Below are 10,074 nucleotides of genomic sequence, written 5' to 3' on the forward strand. Positions count from 1 at the left end.
AGCCAGATAAGTACCCAAATCTTCATTAAGCTGGATAACTTCTGAGTATGGACCTCTTGGTTTATTTCACTCATGCTTTGAATAAATAGCTAAGTTATTCCACCCTTTTCTGCTTTCCATCTAATTTTCCAGTGCTTATGCTCTTTCTTATTTTCTTCAATTGGATCCGCCTTCCAGGACATCCTTTTGGCTTTAATAGCCTCTTTCACATCACCATTTAATCATGCTGGCAGTGGTCTTCTTTCTTCCCTTTTTAATGAATGGAATACATCTAGTCTGGGCTTCCAAGATGGTGTTTTTAAACAGCATCCATGCCACATGCAAACTTTTAACCTTTGCAACCTCTTCTTTTATTTTATTTTCCTAACTTCCTCAATTTATCATAATATGCCTTTTTAAAGTTAAATGCTATTGCTATAGTTTTCTTTAATGTCCTCTTTTCAATGATTATATTAATTTTGATTATATTATGTTCATTATTGCCAAGAGGCCCCACAGAGTAAGGAGAGATAGAGTCGACCCTGAGCCAAGAAATACAGCAAATCAGGAATCCCAATCACAGCTAATTCATAAGAATGGCCAAGCTGAGTTGAACCAGTGGTCTATCTAGCACAGCATCCTTTCTCTGACTGTAACCCTAGAGTTATTAATAAACCCCAAAAGACTCCCAATCTGAGCAGCAGGACAATGCACAACCAAGAAAACTACAGCTCTGCCAGTGATAGACTACGCACAGTTATCCTCTAAGTGGCATTACCATGTCCTCTTTTTTACCATAATAAGCAAAATAACACCATTTCTTCAGTTATTTCTGATTAATCTGGTTCTCTAGTGCAAAACTGTTAAATCAAAACTATGTATGAAACCTTTTTTGTAAGTCAAGGTTATGTGTTTATCAATTATTCTTTAGAGAGGCTTGGGTGTTTGCTGCTTAACAAATTTCTATTTTTCTGGTATGTAGAAAGGCTAGTTGCTTATTTGATCATTGTTTTTTACGGTTCAGTTTGGTGCATTTTATCTTTAGTGCACTGGAGGTTTATACTTGTACCTGCTTTTACTTCTGATATTTGTTTTACGATTTGTAAGTCTTTTGGCTTGGAATGGGATAATGTACTTTTGCCCCAGTATTTTTATTGAGTAGCACTATATTGTGCGTGAACTAACGCTATTTTTTTTCCCAATAAAATGTTACTGCAGGTGTTTAATCCAGAAGGAGAATTCTTGCTCAAGTTTGGCTCAAATGGGGAAGGGAACGGGCAGTTTAATGCTCCTACAGGAGTAGCAGTAGATGCTAATGGAAACATCATTGTGGCAGACTGGGGAAACAGTAGAATACAGGTATGCTCACATTGTTACATCACATCAATATGACCACCAAAGAATATTTCGGTGTCACTGTAACATGAGTAAGAGATGGGGTAGGGCAGCTAGTTTGAGGTATTACAAGCATATACACTGTGAAAGATTCCTAATACTAAAATGTATCTCCTATGTATGCTGCTTATCTGCAGTACTGATTTAATACAATTCATATACAGGGCTGCAGGCTTTAATCACTGATACTAAATGCTGAATGCTAAAACTATTATATAATGTCTTCATGTACTTCATTTCTTAGCATATCTTTGTCTTAGAAGAGTTAGTGGTGAGACTGGCCTAGTGCCCTATTGGCAGGTGCTACATGCTGCCCTGTAGAGGACCCCTGGATATGATTCCTGGGTTCCTTGGGCTGGCTGGAGATGCTGCAGAAGTAGCACTCACAGCCTCTTGGGGGAAAGGAATCTCATTGGCAGCACTTAGTAACCGGACTTTTAGGGTCTGCATTAGCCATGTTCCACAGGGAAGCTGTGGCTTGCGTGGCTTGTCTGAGGACCGTCGCGTGATGGCTGGGCTGAGTTGGAAGTAGAATAGAAAAGACGGGGAAAATCACCTGATAGATGTGGTTAAAGGCTTATGATGCCCTAGCCCAATAGAAGGTGGTTTTGATTGAGGCTGAAGCTCAAGAAGAGGAAGAGGAAACTGCTAGATGAAAAAAGTGTCATTGTTGACTGACAGTCTGTCTAATAAAGTTTTCTCTGTTTTGATTTTCTGAGAATAATTTTAAAATGTGTGTGCACCCATATATATACATTTTATGTATCTGGTATTTTATAACCTATGCCTATACAATCTATGCAGGTTATAAAATATGCATAAATTTACCCAGGAACATGTACACACATGTAAAAAACAAACAACAAACGCGCAAATACATTTTTGCACTTATCTGGATAAGTTCCAAATTATCCAGCTATGTAGCAGTATTTCTCCGGATAAGTACTGATTTATTCAGCTAAGTAGCAGCAAAGCCGCTACTTAGCCAGATAAGCTTTAGAAACGCTACTTATGTGGTCAGATCAGATAGGGTACATCTAAAAAGCACATTTTATCTAGCTATATCAGATAGCTGGATAAGTAGTTTCCATCTAAAGAGCAACTTTGCTGGTACTTAGCTGGATACATTGGAATTTGTCCAGATAAGGGTTGCTACTTAGCCGGATGACTCTGAATTTATACAACTAAGTACAGCAGCACCTCTACGTAGCTGGATAAGTCGGAATTTAGTCGGTTAAGTGAGAGTAACTGCTATACACGAGTATTTTTACTTCTAATTTTAAAGTGATATGTGAGTAGATTTTTTTTAACATTTGCAAGGCAGTGAAATTACCAGTTTTCCCAGTCTGTCTGCAGGTCATCAAGACCCTCCTGGCTCTTCAGCCTGAAGTCCCCCCCTGTTTCACCCAGAACCCCCCACTCAGTCACTATTTCACCTTTAAGACATTTACAATCGCTTACTCCAGATATGAAGCAGTAAATGCACACTCATCAGCTGCCAGATGTACATGCATAAATTGCTTATAATATAGCAACTTACATAAATGTTGGCCCCATCCCAGAATGCCCCTGGCTCAACCCTTTTCTTACATTTGTAAATTTACTCACGGAACCCTGACTTACATGTGTATGTTGAGGTTCTAAAATAGCATATACTTATGTGTAAGCTGTTTTACATGCATAACTGCTAATTTGTACATGTGCGGTTTTTTGAACATTCACTTTATAATGAGTAGTAATACCCTTTCTCAGTAGAAAATATTATGTTTAACACAAACAGGTCGATAGTCAGGGTGTTTGTCCAGCTAAGTTCAGCACTTAGCTAAACAAACACTGGGATTTGACTTTCCTGCACATTGAATGCCTCCGACTCATCCAGCTAAGCAGTTAAGCCAGCTAAAACGTAGCCGGATTACCTGGAAAAGATCTGGGTGTATTTAGGGACAGGCTCCACTTATCTGGCTAAGGCAGTCAGATGTACGCTGATATTTGGTGTAATCCAGCTAAGGTAATAGGATAACTTTAGGCCTGCCTTGAAAGCAAGCCTAAAGGTAACCACACAAACTTACCTGGCTAACTTTCCAATAGCTGGGTATATTCAGTCGACAAATCCACGCTGTTAGCTTAATATTGACCTCAAACTAGACTAGCCAAGGTTTGAAACAAAAGGCTAGTACCCAAATATCTCCCCCTTTTGGCGCTTGGTTAAAAATGTTATTGTAGAAGTTAAAAATTAAAAAAAAAAAAAAAATCTGAAGAAGGGGAGAGGGGCTTCTGGTCAGTCAGGTAAAATGTAAAGGCTTGCTTTGGGTTGTAGGGAATAGTCAACCACACAAGTCATAATCAGAATGCAGACGTATAAACCACACACCGCATTGTTTTTAGGCTGTATATACAGGCATAGAGGTCAAATTATCACTTTTTCACAGTGTGAAAATGAGCAGGGTCCATCCATCTAAAGGCTTTTTTCTTGTTTGTTATTATTATGTTTTAACTGAAGGTTTTTGACGGAAGTGGATCCTTTTTATCGTACATCAATACATCTGCTGATCCTCTGTATGGCCCCCAGGGCCTGGCTCTGACTTCAGACGGCCACGTTGTAGTCGCAGACTCTGGAAACCACTGCTTCAAGGTGTACCGGTACTTACAGTAGCCAGAGGATTTACGGCTGGAGACCCCCCCCTCAGCGCGCCGCACTGGACGAACTTCTCTGAGGAATACGTCTACCTGAATCCAACTCTCCTTTTGGTTGAAGCGGTCTCCAAGTCAACTTCCCACATTTTGACTTAAAAAAAGAAATAACTTTGTTTACATTAGAGTACATCTCTTTGGGCCTGCTTCACCGAGACTTTCCCCCCCCCCCCCCCCCCCCCCCCATTCTGTGTCTATATGGATGAAAGCCTAGTAAATTGGGCCCCTTGTTTTTTTTGTTTATTATTATTATTATTTTTTATTTTTTTTTGTAAGTCGTCGACTTTATTTCAGAACTAAAGCACGATGCTTCTGAGAGACTAGCAGCGTGCTAGCGGTTTCTGGGACATGTGAATTGTCACTTACAGGACAGGAATTTTACTGAAGTGACAAATTTTTCAAGAGCAGTCAAAAATGTTTGAAGATGATTATTGAACTGTAGTAGGGTAGCTCCAATTCAGGGCTTCCAAACAAATGTAGGTACTGCATTATTAAACTAGTAGCAGTCAAGCCTGACGGAGCCTTCTAAACCTCCTTGTCTTAGAAGGCATCAGAGTTGCACATTTCTTCCATTTTTTTTAGAACTTTGAAATTCTAATTAAGAAAAGGTTAGGATGTACAGGACCCTTCCAGCCCTAATTGTTGGTGTACTAATAGTTTTTTTTAACCATCACAGAAACTAATACAAACATACCAGGTCATGGAATGACTGTTTCTTTTTGCTTGTTTTCTCACTGTATTAAAAGGCTGCTGAGAAACTGAAAATACTAAATAGTATTGGTTAAAAAACACAACACAAAAACCCTAATTACAAAAAGACACCTCAACCTAGCTAGCGCAAAATATAGGCTAGATTCCAATGAAGGGAGTGGGTATATAGCACGGTACACTGTCCATATATTTTTTTTTTTAAGTCAGGACTTAGCACACATCAAGAGAAGTTTTCCCATTTGGCTAGTAATAGGTCAGCTGCCTGCTGAGCCTGTAACAGAGTCACTTGCTCATATAACTGTTGCCTCATAAGCCTAACATGTAATTATAGGACAATAAGGCATGGGACAACTGGCAGCCTGAGAATTAAATAAATTAAAGGTTATTTCTCTTATCTATGGGTATCTTTTAGCATTGTACATCCACAGGTTAGGGTTTCGCCTTACTTTTTGAAACCTCTAGGTTGATTATGTTCCTGTTTTATTTGGACATAGTTAGAGTTGTATATATGTGATAGGACATGCTCAGAAGTATATTCTTGGAAGAATTAGTGTCATTTCCATGATAACATCTGAAGTGCATCCTGCAAAAGTCACCTGAGTTGTTTCCTACAGCTTGGCTGAAGTGTGTCAGGATGTTCTGCTCTGCATGTGATTTAGAGCCATAGACTTTGGAGAATATACTCTGCCTGGCCATAGACACTTCATTACTTATATTGGATGGACATTTGAAAAGCAATTTGCAGATTGCCGGTAGGTCTTTCTAGTTCATTCTTCTTGCAGCACTTAATACATCATAGTTTTTGTTGCTCTACTAGTGATGCTCCATTTCATTCCTTACTGATTCCTCTTAGTCCCACATCCTGTCTTGCACAGGGAAACAATCTGGTTTCCTGCTCACGTGCCTTCATGCTTCTGGGTGCTGCTTTTCTGGTTAAGGTCGGCAGATCATCTGCTGTGTCTATGCAGTTCACTCAAGTATGCTTCTCGTTCACATGCACATGAGCCCCATTGATCTCCAACAGCAAGCAATATAAGGCCTGTCTGAAAGCACCGGACTGCCTCCAAGTAACTGGAGCAGCCCTGGGAACATTTTTCCATGTTTGCCGCGACCAGCTTGTTTTAGAGTATCATGAACTGAATGTGGTTGTCCTCTCAGATCAGACCTCTAAAATAAAGTCACCATGCGTATGTCACCATTCATTGCAGATGTATTTTCCAGGTTCAGCGGTTTCCCTGTGCTTTTGTTACTTCTAATCTGGCTGTATTCTGCCAATTAGAAATGTTAGGAAAGGTGCAAGTTCTGGTTTCCACTCATTTATTTGCCTAGCTCAGTTAGGGTGAGAGAAAATTAAGCACTGAATTTGTCCTAAAATAAAACAGACAGGATATATCATTGATGCATGTTGCTAAATCATGGCAAAGAGCGCCATGATGACTAAACAGTTCTTCGTATTGTTGTGTCTTTGGGAACATTCCAGATGAAGCATGGTAGGATGGAAATTTCCCAGCCTGTGTCAGTTATGCACTCTTCCTACTCTTGGTCGTTATTTTCATTAGTACAATTGAACACCTTTCCAGCCACATTATAAAGCATTAACATCGCCAACACTGTAAACAGAAGTGTAGGAAGTACATTTTACAATGGTGTTAAATCTGACTATCCAAAAATCAACTCTGAGGGAAAAGGCTGAGGAGAATATTGCCCCTCTTCCCCCCCGATGTCTGAAAGGGTTAAACAGTCTCCATCGTTTGCTGTGGGAGCAATATTAAACATGCAGAAAATGTACAACTAGTGTTGAATCTTAACTCGCCATGGCTGCACCAGTCCAACATATTATAGTACCTTGAATGCTGTTTAGTATCTCGAAAATTTATCTTTTAACGCATTAACACAGAACGTGTCATTCAGACCCTCCCATGCAACATACTGTTTGTGTGCTGAAACAATATGAGTGAGAGAGAAGTTTCCCATCACTGAAATCTATTTTCTTTTTTTTTTTTAAAGCTCGGATACCATGACGTGCCAAATATTTATAATTACCAGACTGCTGGATGCCAGCGTCAGTGGGACTTGGGAATTAGTCGGGAGCTGTGCCTCCTGAGTGCCAGTAGAATTTGGCTGCAGATGCCTTGTTTGGTCAGGAGTGCCATAGATTTGCCATTGCTGTACTGTTCAATGAAACAAACACCCAAGAAACTGTTTGTTTTTTGACGTTGCAAGTGTTAGCTGATTTTTATTAAATAGAGTTGTTACTGTGATTTCTTCGAATGAAGGAAGATTAGCCAGGAGAGCAGGCATTTACTAGCGGTTAGCGTCCAGGTGGGAGGAGTTAGCTTGGGGTCCCATAACTCACCAGGGTATTAATAGGAAGTGCCAGGCCATAGAGCTCATTATTATTTATAAACCTCCCTTTGGGAGATTTCAGTTTAATATACATCTTAAAAATATCCTGATTACATACCCTGTTAAGACAAAATACAATTGTGTAGACCATATACGGTGTATGTATATATATATATATATATATATATATATATATATATATATATATATTCACTGAGAATACTTAGTATGATTCTGTAGTCAATAATAAGTCATCCTCCATAGATATAATTAAATATTTTGAATGCCTCAGCAAAATAGGTAGTTTGCTTATAATTTTATTAGTTAAATTGAAGCTTTTTCCATCTTGTGACAGCGATGTGCTGGTTCTGTATATAATGTGTCATCAAGTCCTGCTTATATTGTATATAGTGTATTTATTTATATTTATGAAATTAGTCTGGCTTTCTGACGGACTGGAAACATTCCATATTTTCTGCGTCCTGTGCCCCCACGTACATGAAATATAGAAAATCTAGACTTGTGTAGCCCGGCGTGACTGTAGATGTGCACACCACAATCCCACATGTGCGACTGATATGGAGTTGCAAGTGAGATCACTAGTCAGAAATACTGACCCCAGGGAAAAAGGCTGATGGGAATATTTATTTAAAAAAAAAAATGTGTAGCTCACACAATCCTGCCCCTGATGTCAATATATTCCTCTCCATTTTCCTTTTTATTTTTTTTTAAGGGCAATGTTAAACACGCAGAAAATATTATGATTTTTATCATGTCAACTTTTGCCTGCCGTGTTTGCTACTCACTGGGCATCAGCTCGCTTGGTGTCATTTGGAGCAGCAATTAAAACAGTTAAGGTGTCTTAAATTTATTCTAGATATACGGTATGTATGTATTTAATTACTGAAAACAGACTTGTGTTTCAAATGAAATTAAAAATCTTATGCACTGTTGAAATTCCTCCATCTCACATCTAGAGCATTGTCACAACAGAGGAGATTATGGTGTAATTCTCTGTTAATATGTAATCCCAACGGCAAGTTTTACAATGCTTGGAATTTGATTTTTGATTAACAGTGTGAGATTCATCCTGTCCATTTTTATGCTTGGTGTTTTGACTTTCCTGATCACCTTATTACAGCATCAGCCCTTCCTTCTAAATGGTTTTAGGTGGGGTTACCAGAAATCAGTGCTGGAAAGATGAGAGTAACGCACATAGTTGCTAATTTGAGAACCCAGATACAGTGGAAGTTTGGGAAGAATTTATTGACAGGGCCTTAGAAAAGCAATAGCAGACTCCAGTTCCTGAGTGCCACAGATCTGTTGTTCAGGATTCCCACTGTGTGAATATTGCAATATGTTAGCATAAGTTTGTGTAAATTTGGCCACCCTGAAAAACAGGACCCAGACCAGAGTTCCCTCAATAAATCTGTCCAATCTCAAATGAAAAACGGTTTGTTCCCTTCTTTTTAGGCTGGTCTCTCCATCACCATGGAGAGTGTAAGTATCCCATAGGGAAGGCCATTACAGCTCTAATCTGCAAGTGCAGGTGATAGGAAACACTCCATTATTTATTTTCGGCACTTCAAAGTGTACGTTGGTGTACTGTAGGTATTTCCCTATCCCCAGAGGGGAAAGTGACGTGCCCAAGGAGAGACAGTGGGACTTGAACCTTCGTTTCCCTGGGTCGTAGCCCGCCGCTCCTCCACTCCATTACAGATGGTGACCTTTGTCTAGTGCTTGTCAAATGAAGGCCCGTGTTTATTACCAGTTTACTGTCTTGTTCTAACCAACCAACCGTATTTTGATTAACATTATTCAGCCTGAAGACCACATCAAAGAGCATTATCCTGTTGGGTTTTCTTTGTTTGCAAATTGCTCTTTTGTTAAAAAAAAATCTGCAGACATCAGAATTGCACTGCTTAAGTCTTTCCCACTTTTCTGTGCACAGCAAGAAGCTATAGGAGATTGCATTCCATGTAGAATCTTCCGTACATACAGAACAAGTCCTGCACAGCTGCTCTAACCACTCTGTATCCTATGCATGGAAGCATTAAGAAGCTGAGTAATATTACCCGAGCAATGCTCATTTTAGGGGTAAAAAAAAACCAAAACAAGGTTTTAGTGTGTTAGAGCATTTTTACCAATCTGTGTAAATGAATGTTTTCTCCTAGGACAAGCAGGATGGTAGTCCTCACAGATGGGTGACATCATCAGATGCAGCCCATCTCGGAATTTTTTTGTCAAAGTTTCTAGAACGTTGACTGGCACACTGCTCATGCCCAGCATGCCACTAACCCTGTAGCCACATGAGGTACCCCTTCAGTCTCCTTTTTTCCTCACGGAAGAATTTGCCGTTTTTTCTTCGATTTTTCCCCGCCTCGGGGTCCCCCATTGTGAATTGATTCCTCCGGCATTCGATAGGTGTTTGTTCGCACTCTTGCGGTTGGATTCCTGAGCATTTACCTCCCGGTGGCCAGTGGCCACTGACCATACGCCGCCCCTTTTTTCAATGGTGACCGGTTTTAGGAAGCGCCCTGACTCACATAACGTCTGTGTCTTGGGCCTTCCCACTTTGTCCGTCGATGTCCCAGCTGTGCTGAGATGACCCCCAAAGTCTGGCCCGCCTGCCTGGACAAGATGGAGCACTTGTTTGGTTCCAAGCAATCAACTCCATCGACTCTGGTACCGGGTATGACGAGTCGCGGGGATCAATGTGACTCGGGACTTTCGCCTTCGGTGCCCCACTGTGATGATCATGGGGCGGGAGATCGCCCCTCACTGGCATCGGGACATTCAAAGGCTTCTGGATCCTGGGCGTCAGAGAAGGACTGGGCCAAACACCGTGGGACGCATTGACACCGGCACCAATGGTCTTCACCGTCCAGTGCCGACACCGGAGTGGCCTCTGTTGAACCTCCTTCGAGGTGGCCCGGAGGGGAGGAGGCCCCA

General features: G+C 40.6%; 1 protein-coding gene across 7 annotated transcripts in view; it reads left to right on the plus strand.

Annotated features, from left to right (window-relative positions):
• Positions 1-4,244, plus strand: part of TRIM2 (tripartite motif containing 2) — a 231,841-nt gene extending 227,597 nt beyond the window's left edge. For all 7 annotated transcript variants that reach the window (XM_029609266.1, XM_029609453.1, XM_029609363.1 and 4 more), the window contains 2 exons: positions 1,198-1,338; positions 3,875-4,244. In XM_029609266.1, coding sequence (XP_029465126.1) covers positions 1,198-1,338; positions 3,875-4,027 — 294 coding nt within the window. In that variant the 3' untranslated portion in view covers positions 4,028-4,244. The remainder of the gene's footprint in view (positions 1-1,197; positions 1,339-3,874) is intronic.
• Positions 4,245-10,074: the final 5,830 nt, after the last annotated feature.

This window comes from Rhinatrema bivittatum, chromosome 1 (assembly GCF_901001135.1).
Source record: "Rhinatrema bivittatum chromosome 1, aRhiBiv1.1, whole genome shotgun sequence".
Lineage (NCBI taxonomy): Eukaryota > Metazoa > Chordata > Amphibia > Gymnophiona > Rhinatrematidae > Rhinatrema > Rhinatrema bivittatum.